Genomic DNA, 14,434 nt, shown 5'->3' with positions numbered 1-14,434 from the left:
AAACTACTTGGCTAGACTCAACTGCTCTCTCATTGAATCAGCAATTAACTCTGCCCAATCCAAATATTGTTTTCCTTCTAGAACTAATTGCACATAGCAATAAATCCAATCATCAAAGCTATAAGCTTCGGCAGAACCTCTGGCTCGATGCAACAAAAGCATCACATCATGGATATGTGGCAACATGTGGTTCTTGTTAGGATTTTTGGGTAACCTAGAACCACCTCTCTGAGGGACCTTCAACCAGAATTTCGCCATATTATTTCGGTGTCTGGCTCTATCTGCATTGAACTCACTGATTGACTAGGCAGGAGAGAAATTAGAAAACTGGTAATCCGGTATCTTGAAAACTAAAGCAATCACCTCACGGTTAATGGCAAGAAGGGTTTCGCCATTATCTCTCTTAATAGTTTCAGATACTGGGTCATATCTAGCAATGCACTCCCGAACCAACTCTGGACAAGGAATTGCTAGAGGAAAGGCTGCGGCTTCTAAAAGTCCACTACTCAAAATCTCTATACAAAAAGACTTATCAATACCCTTGAACACCCTTTCTTTCAAATCTTCAAGGTTCTCTCCTTTCAGGTCAGTATCACTAACTATGGCTTCTGTGGATGCCAAGCTAAAGACATTTCCAAACAAATGCAGAGTGGACTTCATAACTTCAAAACAAGAAACCTAAATTTGATTGCAGTGAAACCTTCTGTATGAGAGAAAATGCAAGGGAAAACACTGGAGAAAATAAGGAAAGACTCACCTTCACAGTTGTATAATCGGACGACGGCTAGCAGCAAGAAAGACTCCTATCCAGGGATAACATAAACAAAAGTCCAGCAGCAAGTAACAAATGCAGAACACAAATGATTTTCATACCTTATTGAGAAAGGTAATGATACAGAGACATTAAATGCAATGATTTCACAATTTCAGTCTGGACGCGGCAAGTTGGTAGATTAGACCTTCGCACGCATGCATTGAATGCATGGCGGCGTGCTTTAAGAAACTGCCAGTTCCCGAAACGTTCACTCACTTCGAAAAAGCCAAAGAATGACATCACTTTAAGATATGGTTCTGCCTCTCCGTATTTAGCAATGAATGCACTTCCCAAAACATTAGAAACCGCGGGACCCACCAACATTCAACCCAGATGAACATCTTGAACCTACTTCTTGAGTGTTCAAGTAGTTCAAGATGTACGCCGCGTCAAACTGTTGACCACTTGCTGTGTTGAACACGCTGAACATATTTGAACCCTTTGATCTCAGTTCAATAAGTTCAACACAGATGTTATATCACCGAACAGGAAAAACTTTTTGGAAGAGCTGCTGCAAAACACTTAGAGAAAATGTTAGTACAAAAAACTTTTTCTAAACACCTTGGAACCTATTGAACCTAAATGAACCTGTTGAACCCAGTTCAGAACGGTTCGACGTGTTCAAGGAGTTCAATCAATTGTCTGAACCTGACTTAAATGACTAGAAAAAAGGATTTGAGGACGCATTAAAGACTTGAACCAAGGTAATATGGCATGAACAAGGACTCCAACATAAAAAGGAAAAGATGACCCACTCTTGCCATGAGGAATAAATGACGCGGTAACACAAGGTAATCTAAAACCCTAAAACCTAACACCCCGAGTAGTGTCATGGGTAAGGCTGAAGGCCTATCCCTAACACCTATGTCGCATTGAGGGAAAGGCCAAAGGCCTACCCTTGAAACCTTGCAACATCAATGGTGAGGTTGACGGCTTACTCCCAATACCCCACAGTGTCAGGGGTAAGTTTGAAGGCCTACCCTGACACACCATTTGTCAATCGCATGTTGAAGGTCAAAGGTCAAGCCTTCAACCTAACTCTTGCCATCTCTTGGGCAGAAATCAAGTCGAACCCCTGACCATTGAGGACCATAGGGTCAAAAGGAAGTAAGGCCTCCCAGTTAAGAAACCTCTTGTGTAGGTTAGCCTTTGTGTTTGAAGATCATCTTTGGTCTTGATAAGTGGGTTGGAGGTGATGGTGCTCTCGTCCTACTCGTTATCTCGAAATTGATAGTGCCATTGTCTAGTCAAGTAGTGTTGGCTCCTAGACATCCTTTGTTGGTGTCAATCTTTCGACTGTGTTGTTAATGTTGTGAAGTGTTTCTTAGTGGGGATTGGAGGTCGATGGTTCCCTCATCCTATCCTTGTGTGGTGTTGTAGAAGAACGTGATTGCAAGTTGTACCTAATCGTCTTTACGTGATGTTCATTCCATCTCATAAGTTTGTCATGGTGGTTTCGTCCCATGACTATTCAATATTCCAATATTCCACTGGTGTCACCTTGCATATGCAATGGTGAGGTTGTTTTGGTTGTTGTTACCTTTGTGTCCTAATGTTCTATACAATACTTGTGTGCATGAGTGCAAAGTGAGACATGTTTTTGTCATATCATTGGTGGTGGTGGTGGTGGTGGTGTTGTTTCAAAAAAAAAGTTGTTCCCTTAGGTTTTGCCTTGGTCCTTCAAGCAAGGCATTACACAAATCATGATTCAATTACTTCCTTACCTAAAAATTGGGTGGATGTCTCCTAGGTATCATCTATAATTATTGACACATATTCAACACCCAATGTTGGCTCTTCTTCTTTCTTTTTTGACCTCTTGGTGTAGTCATATTGGTTTCTTTTGTCGAGATGTTGGTTCCCAAGTACCTCCAAATACTTATCAAAGAGAATACGAGCTTTTAAATTTTTGACAACCTTTGGTACTTATCAATAATTTTGGGGACCTCAAGTTTGTACAATAACTCTTGAATAGGATCCATTTCCTCTTCCTTTCATAGACCTTCAAATCTCTCTCATTGGAAGGCATCTAGAATGTTAGTTTTATCCTACACGCTGGCAAGATCAAAGCTCTGTTACCAAATGTAATGTCCCGTTCTAAAAGATTTCTTATTTTTGCCTTTAAACAATAATTCTAACTCAAAATGATAGTTGTATTATATTTATAAATATTAATTTATCTAAAATTGTAGTTTTATTAGAATATTCACACTTAAAGCTTCCAAATATTTTTTTAAAATATAATGTATCCTTGTTTTCTACTATGACTTTTGCTTCAATTTGCAGCGATTTCCTTTGTATGAATATCTCTAATCTTTGGTCAAGTTATGGGTTTTCGTCCACTAACTTGATAGAAGTTGAGGGTTTTTATCCTTAAAATTTCTCCATGAACCTTGGAGGGGCTTTGTCCTCTTTGGCTGTATGATTCACTTGGAATAGGTCTGATCTTCCTTATACACCCTTTTTCTTTAATGGGCATAACTCTTCTTCTACATGCCTTTCGACCTTTCATTTAAACTAAACTTCATTAAATTCAATTTTTTTATAATACCAATTATTCTCCCTTTTATTGTCTTTCCTTAAGGAAATCTCAAGTTAATAGCACAACTTTGCCACTTGGATTTGTAATGGCAAGTGACTCTTGAAAGGGTTAAGCTTCAACCTTAGAAGAGGCACAACAAAGCTTGGAGGTGACAATCACATAAGATTTGGGGTATATACAAGCCAACTAGCAACCTTAGATACACAAGAATCTGGCAATGCAAGCAATGATATCCAACCACCAAGTAGTCCAAAAAATATCGCCCTATGAACATGGCACAAGATTCCAAACACATCTAATGTGCCCAAGGGTGGACCCAAGCTAGAGAAGAGTTGTTTAAGAAAAATGTGTTTTGTCAACTTTTGGCTTTTTAAATTTCAAATCAACCTAGAAATGAATCAAAAAGTCATAGAAAAGCACAATAATCAGCAATGGCTCCTTCAAGAGTGAATAACTAGTCAAGGAAACGCATTTTTAAGAATAACAACTAATCAAGAAAAAGCATTTTTAAGTGGAAATCATAGCTCTATGAATCCTCCTAATGACCCTTTCAGATACATGGCAAAGGTTAGACCACACATAACACATCCAAGAATACTTTTGGTGGTCTAAACTAGGGTCATAAAGACCAAATTTACTGCGCACATAAATTTGTACCTCTCTTTCTAGTAGTCCATCATATCAAGAGATGGACTATTTATTTGATATCACCTCAACCATTTTTGAGTTGTCATTCATCCATTACACATCAGAACTTGTTGACAAGCCGAAAACAACATTGATCTCTTTCAACTACATCATTTACAGCAAAGATATTAACAATGCCCAAAGATCAATTTTCAAAAGTAAAAAGGACCCACAAGAGCAAGTTGGCTGGGTTACATCCATGACCAATAGAATGCAGCCACCGAGTGGAAGAAATAAGAATGAAAACTAACCCACATCCTTGCACATGATTAGTACTAAGAAGAAACTATCTAACTATATAACACAACAAACAATGAAAGTAAAAAGCCAGCAATTTTGAGTTCCTGCAAACAAAGAATATTGATTCTTGGAAATCTTTGTCAAGTTTCCCACAAAATATACATGTAAAACGGGTTCATTAAACTCTTGACATTCCATAAGAAACAATTCATGATATAATGGATTCTAAGGACATATACACAAGTCCAACCCTTCAAGAATAATATAACTATTCTCCAAAAAATTACCCTGCTTGTTTAAAATCAAACGCCCAAATTGAAATGGCCACCACTTGTCTATCACATTCCTCCCTTCTTCCAAAACAAAAGAGGGCTACAAGAATGCCCAAAAGAGCCCCTACTAAGAGAAGAGTGAAGAGGAGGTTGTAAATTGACAATTATATCCTGCGAAGACAAAACATTTGCCATGAGTAGTGTTCTTGAATATCGCAATTTCCCAACCTTGTAAGAGGTTTCTTCAAAAACACACATGGTCTCTTGAATTGGTTGCACGAGCTGAGAGGCAGAAATTGTGTTAGAAGTCAAGGCTTTGCTCAAAAATTTATTGTTGGCGAAAAGGTTGAGTCGTCCATTAGTTGCCATGTGGCCAACCTTTCAGCCACCAACTGTAGTCCATCCTTCTAACTTTTTGTCAAAGGCAATTTAATAATTGGCTTTGATGCCAGCTTGGTTTTCAAAATAGCAAATGGGAAAACTCTAGTTTTGTGATTAGATGATTGTCAATAGAAAGAAGTAGTGGGAGGATTAATGTATAGCATATTTTGGACATGTAGCATGTCATTAATCTAGACGTGTATAGGCTCCGTGAGATCTTTTTAAAGGTTGATTTCAACACAAGCACTCTCCTGTGGACAAGCAAAAATAAAACTTATCGAGTTCAACACAACAAAGGCAGTGCTAGAAATCCTATCCGAATGAGGACCTAGAGAGATAATTGATCACGCACAACAGAATTGATAATCCAAGGGGAAAAGAATTGCTTTCCAGATATGCCAAGGTTTGTGCTTGAGAATAGCATGAACAAGATAAGCTTCAGCAAAACAAAACAAAACAAAAGGAAAATCTTGGTTAAATTTTGGGCTACATCCTATAACCCCATAGTGGAACGAACTAGTATTCACCCAAATTCTAAGCGTGCTTTTTAAGGGGTTTCTTCCCACAAAATAAAATTCTCAAACCAATTTAAATACATTACTCAAATCTGGGGTGCGTAAAACCACATACAAAGGAATTTCAAAAGTTCTACCTCGTAAAAGACATTGGAGACAATTCCTGGTTTCTTTAATCTACGGTGCAATCCTCAATTGCTCCAAAACCAGCATATTCAGCATTAACAACTGAATCGCCACTGTTTGAAGCCATCACAAAGGCAAAAATCTTGCCTAGGGCGTTAAAACCTTAAAAAGGTCTACAATAAATGAAGATTTTAAAAAAACTCGTTGTAATTAAGAAAGCGATGTTACAAGCAAGGAAAGGCAATTGTCATTACGGCATTGCTTCAGCTTATTGCTAATCCATTGTCATCTGACGAATTAATTTCAGGTATGTGATTTATTGAAGTCGTGTTGAACCTCAAATTCAACGTTACCTTCTCTGACTTATATGATGGCCTGCTAAATAGTTAATTTGCGAGACTTGGCCTCTCAAGACAACTTTGAATATGTAACTCAACCTTTGATAGCCTGACCAGCAAAAACTATAAACATTAAAGTTCAGCTGGGACTTGCACTTCATGGAACTCACCGCTATTTAGCTCAATGCAATTACGGGCTGCTTTACACAGAAAGCAGGTCTAGAAACGAGAGAACCCAGGTCTTAATTACCACATCGCCACATCTAATCATCAAATCATAGCCTAGTGGACAATTCACTAGCACCAGTCGGTTTCCGGATGACTTAGCATACTTAAAACTAAACCTATCCGCTGTCCTTCACTTTTGCTTCTAAGGTTTCAGCATATTATTGAAAATCACTATTCCAATTTCACACTCTCGACAGCACAGAGCTTACTAGAATCACAAGTTCAGAGCCCTGGAAACAAACCCACCTCCATAAATAGTCTCACATGGGCAACACCCATTGCTGCTTACATTAGAAATGAAAATCAGAATCTAACTACCTTAGGTTTCCCTTTCTCATGGCATTCCACTGTAATCATGAGATAAACCCCTGATTCGCAGTAGCCCCAAAACAAGCAAAATTGACGCATAACTATAACTGATTTAGAGAAGCTGGGTTCTGAACAATCTTACTTGGCAAGCAAAATGCAGAGTTGAAAGATGTCCTTTGAGTCAACTTTATAACCTATCCTCAAGAGTTTGCGCATGCGTTCAGTTGCTTGTCGTAGCAGTTCAGCCGAGGCCACCTGCGACGTCATTTTGCCTGCTGCCGGATCAACCCCCATGCTCCAGATTTTTAGGCTTATGTTTTCCTGGCCTCCCTCGCTTTATTCACACCACCACCATGTTCCTCTCTCTCTCTCTCTCTGCCCTCCAAATATAAAATTTCAAGTCTATACGTGCAACTTAATCTTTGTATCAGTACTGCTTGAATGTGTAAACCAAACACGTGGATTCCTTTACTGTTTTAATGGAAAAAAATGACTATGTGCTCACACATAAATTTAGAAAATATTAATTTAGAATTATTTTATTTATTTGAAGAATTATTTCGAGGATAAAGGTCTCACACATTAATTTAGAAAATATTCATTTTGAATTTTTTTATTTATTTGAAGAAATTTTTTAGTCATAATTTGTTGGTTGTAGATTTGTTTTATATTTGCTAATTAGGTGGAAAGGTCCATCATATTGTACAACACTTGTCATAATTACAATTGGTTTTACTATTGCTTAAATAAAAATAATTTAAATAACTTTAAATAGCCTAAATTAAAATAAGTGCATGAAAAACCAAAAAAAAATATTATTTATTTAAAATTAATAAATATTATTTTTCTACCTAATATGCACCGATAATTCATTATTTAATAAATTAATCATCAAAATCCACTCCATCAAATTAACTACCTAGTTTATCTAATCCACTCAATTATACTCTTGTCTCACTCATCAATCAACCCACTTCACTCGCCCATACATTTAGTTAACTATTTCATGCAAATAGTCAACTCTCCATAACTCACTCATGTATTCAATTAAATTTCATGCAAGCAATTAAATCAATTTTATTTAAGCCAACCAATTTGAGTTGAGCAATATTAATTATTTTAACGAAAGATTAAAATAATATGCAAACTCTTCCATATGTGCCACCTCTCCTCATCAACCCATTCAATCTTGTATCAAATTTGTGATACAAGATTGAATCTCAACCATCTTGTTGGTTCTTGTTACAATATTTAATCTTTACTTGGCGTAGGTTTCTTCATTTGTATTTAGTTTGGGATATTCCTTTGGAATCCCTACATGTAATTTGTCCTCTTGTACATGTGTGAGGACAAGTCATTTCTTTTATTTTCCTTTACTGAGGAATACTAGATTTCCTCCTTATGAGGATTGTGACACATTAAACACACATAGGATGATAGATGGCATTCTTAGACTTGGGAGTTACATTTGCAACTCCTCTCTCACCTCTATATATTTGAGGTGCCTCTCTCATTTCTTCTATGGAAGCATTTCTATGCTAAGCTCATTCTCTCTTTCTCTCATTGTATTCTCTCATTTTTGAGGAGTCCTATGAGATAGAGAACAATGGGACGTCTTGCAAGGATTGTGTATTTAACACAGCTTATTTATTAGATTCTTACATATAATGTTTTATTGGTATGCTTGTTATTCTACTCTTTATTGACTAACACCACATTTCAGGTTTACACATTTCATTCATCATTTTCATGTAATTCTTTTATGTATCTATATTTTGTTAATTTTATCATCTAGGAATGTAGTTGTTATATTAATGAAATGAGCACCCACATCCATTACAATCATATCTTCATGTGACACTCGATTTAAGTGTGTGAAAAATTTATTGTCCATGATAAATTAACTTGATGTTTTTTTGGATTTTACCATGTAATCATTTTTTCATCACCATTTAGATCATGCCCCATTATCCATCATCATGATGAAAAGAGAAACTTAAGTTAACTTGATATGAGGTTTACATGAAGTCTTTAAATTGTTTGATTTTAATCGTACTTGATTATTCTATTTTCATTGCATTCAAAAAGTAACAAGAGAAAAAAAAATCAAACCAAAAAAACAAGAAACATTCAAACAAGGACCTTGTTGTCCTATGTTATTTTTGTATAGAATCTCACTTCTTTGGTTTTTTCAATTCATGATTTTCTTAAACTGTTTTGGTCTTGTGAAGGTTATTAAAATCTTTATTTATCCATCTTAATTGAATTTGACAATTAATAGACAATGACTCAAAATCATAACTTCTTATATTTGTTAGAAGATTTTGATAATAACTAAAGTGGTTTGCTCTTAATTTGGCTAGGTCAAAGTCGCACCTTGTGGGATTGAGCTTTGTGCACAAGTTCTCCTAAACCAAACCCTTTGATGAACCAAATTAATAACAATGAGAAAGATCAAAAATAGTATTCATAAACATGCAAATGGCCTATATGATTATGCAAAATTGATTATTTTGTTGTCATTTAGAATTGAATTGTGGTTTAACAATCCACCTTAATATTTTTAACATGATCCTCTGTATATATTACCATATATAATGAATATATTTAAATACCATGTGTAGACACCTAAAATTGTCATGTCTAATTAAATAAATATTTTATTTATTTAATTATCTAAGCTTAATTCTTCTATTAATTAAATAAATCTTTATTTATTTAATTAATTCATTTATCCTCTTCTAGCCTTATTTCTCATTTAAATAAATACATTTATTTATTTAAATTATCATTTTCCTAAATTAAATAAATATTCTTATTTATTTAATTATCCTACTTCTTCTATTAATTAAATAAATCTTTATTTATTTAATTAATTCATTGGCTTTTTCTACCTATGACACATGTCATTCATCTCTTAATTCATACACTACCTACCCCTTTCATTATTTTATTATTTCTTTTACCTACCCTCTAATCATAGCCGACCTCCTTTTTACACCTCTCAATCTTATCCCTCCATTTCATATAGTGTCTTCTATATAAGAAGATGCTTCCTTCATTATCAAACCCTAATACCCCTAATGAGCTAACTACTTGATCAATTGACTACACTACGATCCTACTTGCAACCACATTCCGTTCTTTGTTGAGCTCTTATGCATATAAAATCTGAGAGCAAATATATCAAGCAAGATCAATGGAGATAGGAAGAATGGAGATCAAAACCCTATTGGACATGTGATGGTATAATCTTTGTGATTTCATGTGATTTGCATTGTCTTAGGTCATCTTCATATGTTATGGTGGATCTTTGTTGATTGTTAGGCTAGGGTTTTGTGGTTGAATCTATTTAGCCTTTCAATATTGTTATTATTGTTATCCATTTTCACCATATACATTTTGGCACGCTCGGTGGGACTCTTGTCCCTTTTGCATTTAACCTTTGGTTGTAGATTTTGTGTTTGAAGTTGCAGATCTGGCATTTTCGACAACATTTTCGACATTTTCACGTCTGCATACTTTCGGATCACGTTTTTTATTTTCTGGCGCGTCTGCGACATCTGGAATCGCGTCCGTCTTTTCGACAAAATTTTATTTTGCAGGTTTCCGAAAGGCGCGTCTGTGTTACTGAATCGTGTCTATGTCATTTTAATCCGCGTCTGCGTCTGGGAAGCGTGTTTGTGGTTTTTATCCGCGTCTGTGATTCACAGAACCGCGTCTGTGTAACAGAGGCGCGTCTGTGTAGAGGGTAACCGCGTCTATGTTCACCAGTTTTGAAATTTCGCATTTTTCATTGATTCAGTTTTCGGATTTTGCATTTAGAGTTTCAGATCTGGTTTATTTTTGGACTAACATTTTCAGATCTAGCTAACAAAATTGGTGCAGCTTGTCTTGGAAGCAAAATCATTTGGTTGAAGGCCCCTATTCTCACAAAGTCTTTTGGGTTTTAAAATTTACCTAACTTGTGTGCTTGCAGGAAGGGGTGATCACTTGAAACAACCCAAACTACTAACAAATTTTTGTTGCAGGGCCTTGGCAAGGTTTTTTTGGGGATTTTTATTGTGTGCCTTGTTTTCATAGACTAGCAAACACTTCCATTGGTGCACTAAAATTGAATCATTGTCTTTTGTGTCTTGAGCAATAGGCTCTTTTTGTTTAATCTTTAGAGGGCCTGTCTTCCCGTGTGGTCATTAGGACTACTAGTGAGAAGAGAACGACCCAAGTGGTAGCAAAAGAAAAGCCATCTTCTTCCAAACCACTATAAATAAATGTATTCATGGTGAAAACTATGAATAACGTGTGCTGATTAGTTCATACCGACACTATGTCTCCCCATAAACCCTTTTGATCAAATTTATTTGATCATTTGTAGGGCGTAACCCCTACCGGCTGGGAGCCTTCTGTATTTACAGAGCTGAAAGTGCTGCATGTATGGCCACACGAGCGGATGCCCTTACTAGCACCATTTTGTTTTAGAAGCCCAAATCCTTCTAGTTGTTGGGGCAGGAGGTCGGACCTCTGGTAGCTGCCCACACACATACGGTTCTTAGTAGAGATACAAAGTTCGCCATGGGGAGTTTTCATGGGACTGATGCTTGGCTGACCCGAGAAGTGAGTGCCGAGGGTGGAGCCAGTGAGGTCAAGCATCTAAGTATCCGCTCTGAATAGCGTAGCCTCAGGGGTAAAACCCCATGTGGGATCAACAACTATTGTCTTGGCCAGCCATAAAAATTGTGCTTGACTTATGTTAAACATTCAAAACATTCAAGACCAAACAGCAAAACATTGTGTCTTTTGTGTCTTCAAGTGTATGCAAAACATTTTTACATCAAACAACACACTTTTCTTGGAGTCATTTTGAGTCTAGACATTTGCAAACATTGGGTCTTCATCAACACTATGTCCTCTTGTCACGAAAAACAGTCAAACAGTCAAATTGGGTCATAACAAAACAACTTCACAGATTGGAAAAATTGCACAAAATTTGCAGAAACGCGTCTGCATCAAGCATAATAGCGTCTGTGTTGTCTAGCCGCGTCTGTGAAGGACAGAATCGCGTCTATGTTCCAACAGTCAACATTGCATTTGGCAAACAAAAAAATCTCATAAGCGCGTCTGTGTTAAACAGAGCAGCACCTGTGTTGGGAAACCGCGTCTGTGAAGTATACAGGCGCGTCTGTGCCCAGAATTGAAAAACTGTTACAGTCCAGCAAACATAAACAAGAAAATCTCAGAAGTGCGTTTGTGTTAAACAGAGCAGCGCCTGTGTCGGGAAATCGGGTCTGTGAAGTATACAGGCACGTCTGTGTCCAGAATTGAAAAACTGTCTAGCAAACAAACACAGTCAGTTTCAGAATTCTTGAGCTTCCTAGGTCATTTCTCTAGGGTTTCATCTAGCATTCAACCTGTCCTTGGGTCTCACATAGTCCATCATTGCTTCATCTCACTTTACATTCACAATTGTCTAAACTTGAGTCAAAAGGTCACTTGCTTGTCCTCATCATACTTTGTCAACACACTACATACAACAACACTTTGCTAAGTGGTCCCTCATCAAGGTTTCTTACCTTTGGGTCTCATTTGGTTTTAATTAGAGTCAAGGTCAACTTACCTCATCAAAAGAAACTATCCTCTCTTTGGAAGCCACACCTACTCTACTACATACATACTTGGTCTTACACTTTGGACATTGCAAGTACACTTCAGATTCATTTACACTCCATCCAACTCTTGGTCTTCCATACACTTTCCATTTTTCATCTAGTCTCACACATCTTGGTCAATACCTAGTTCATGGTTGAAACCCGTCTTCAAAAATCTAGGAGAGAAACTAAAGAGGCTCAAGAGTCCGCAAACATGAGTTCTTATGAGTATGACAATGATATCTTTTTCAATTCTGATCATACTACATTACCTAACATGGATGCCTATAGAAACATTCCAAATGTTGAGAACATGGACACTATAAACAACAATGCTACACACAATGACAATGTGGACAACTTTTCAGTACATTCAGCAGATGTGGAAGAATCCATTATGAATCCCCATTTCAATCGATTGGTTGAGGAAATAATGAGGAGGGATAGACAATACTTCTTACAAATGATGGCACAACGTGGAGCCAAGATACCTCATGATTTTGACATGTCTCAAATAATGGAACATAGACCTTTGCAACAATCTCACTCCAATATGGATCAAAGGAGACCTAATAGTGGAGGAAATAGAGGACCACACATGGTACCTGAATCACCATCATCTTTGCTTCAAAAACCAGAGGTCCCACATACACATGGTCAAACATATGATACTTACCTTCGTAGACCATTATGGAAGTCTAATGGAGAAAAATATGCTCAATCACATATCAATGCTAAGGATCAACCACCAAAGCAATTGGATATTCAAAGGCATGCTCAAAATTTGGACACAAGGAAACCTCATGTCAAATTTGGGGGCAACACAATGGAACATGACATGCCTGTAGAATATGGTATACATGCACAAAATAGATATGGTGTTCCTCAACATGAATCTATACCAAGTGGTCCATATGCACAACATCATTACAGACCTCCTCCATATGAACATGTGTATGATCAATATCATCCATATATGCAACATGCTCCTCCTCCAATTGGTGCCTCAAGCATGGGGTATGGTCCAAGAAGTCGATCTCCACCTAAGAGCAGTTTGGAACAACAAATCAGGGACTTACAAAAGAAAATGGAGGACATAAATACACCGAAGCCAACATACACAATGAGAGACATATGTCCATATCCATTTGACAAGAGCATTCCAATGCCTCCTTTTCCTACACACTTTGTGACGCCTAAATTTGATAAGTATAGAGGAAAAGGGGATCCTAAGGCACACATAAGACAATTTTTCACAGCTTGCATTGAGGTAGCAGCAGAAGAGACATATTTGATGAGATTATTCCCACAAAACTTAGGTGATCAAGCTATGGAATGGTTCTCCCAACTTCCACCTGGAATTAAGTCATGGGGTGACTTAGCAGAGGCATTTATTCAACATTTCTCCTACAACATAGAGACAGACATATCAGTCACTACTTTGTGCAATACTAAGCAAAAATAGGGAGAATCTTTTGCATCATTTTTACAAAGATGGAGAAATCTAGCCAGCAGATGCTCTTGTGAAATTCCACAAAAACAAATGGTAGAAATGTTCACACAAAATGTTAACAAAGACATTGGCTATGATCTAAGGAAAGCTTGTTTGTCCACCTTCAAGGATGTCATTGAAAAAGGCTTAGCGACAGAAAAGGTCCTAATTGAACAAGGAGTCATTAAAATATTCAAGGAAAACAAAGATGACTTTAAAGGAAAAGACAAGCCAAGATTTTGGAATAAAAACAAGAACACGGTCAATGATGGTGTTGTTGATGCCAACACAGTGCGACCCAAAGTCATCTTTTCGGGATCAAGTTCTACAAACAATCAAGTGAATACTCAAACAACTTCCAGATCACGAAGGAAGTACACTCCGTTGGGAGAACCACTTGAGTCAGTTTTCAAGAAGTTAGTGGCAAACAAGGTGATCACAATTCCAGATTTCCCGCCATATGAACCAAAGGTCAAACCAAATTGGTGGAATGATGATGAGTATTGTGAATTTCATAAGAGCAAGGGTCATAAGACAGGAAATTGTCATCGACTGAAGAACATCATACAAGATCTCATTGATAGAGGTGATATTGAGATTGAGGGACATTCATCCAATCAAGAACATGAGATGTTTAAGGAACCATTCCCAAAACATGACAAGGGAAAAGCTAAAGCCACAGATGACCAAACCAACTATACCAGAGCATCCTATAACTATGATTCAACTATCAATCACATTTCAATGGACAATTATGTCTCTACCATTATCATCAAGGACAAAGCATCTGAGAATTCTACCCAGAGACCCAAGATTGTCCTAAAAGGTGTTAGATCTTCTTCTGA

General features: G+C 37.0%; 1 protein-coding gene across 1 annotated transcript in view; it reads right to left on the bottom strand.

The window, feature by feature from the left end:
• The window catches only part of LOC131078435 (E4 SUMO-protein ligase PIAL1), a 208,697-nt gene extending 201,841 nt beyond the window's left edge, over positions 1-6,856 (bottom strand). Inside the window, exon 1 of the mRNA XM_058016133.2 lies at positions 6,595-6,856. Coding sequence (XP_057872116.1) covers positions 6,595-6,746 — 152 coding nt within the window. The 5' untranslated portion in view covers positions 6,747-6,856. The remainder of the gene's footprint in view (positions 1-6,594) is intronic.
• Between the last annotated feature and the right edge of the window lie 7,578 nt (positions 6,857-14,434).

This window comes from Cryptomeria japonica, chromosome 7, assembly GCF_030272615.1.
Source record: "Cryptomeria japonica chromosome 7, Sugi_1.0, whole genome shotgun sequence".
NCBI classification, from domain to species: domain Eukaryota; kingdom Viridiplantae; phylum Streptophyta; class Pinopsida; order Cupressales; family Cupressaceae; genus Cryptomeria; species Cryptomeria japonica.
Note: the sequence above shows the minus strand (reverse complement) of the source record. Positions and strands in the feature narration are given on the sequence as shown.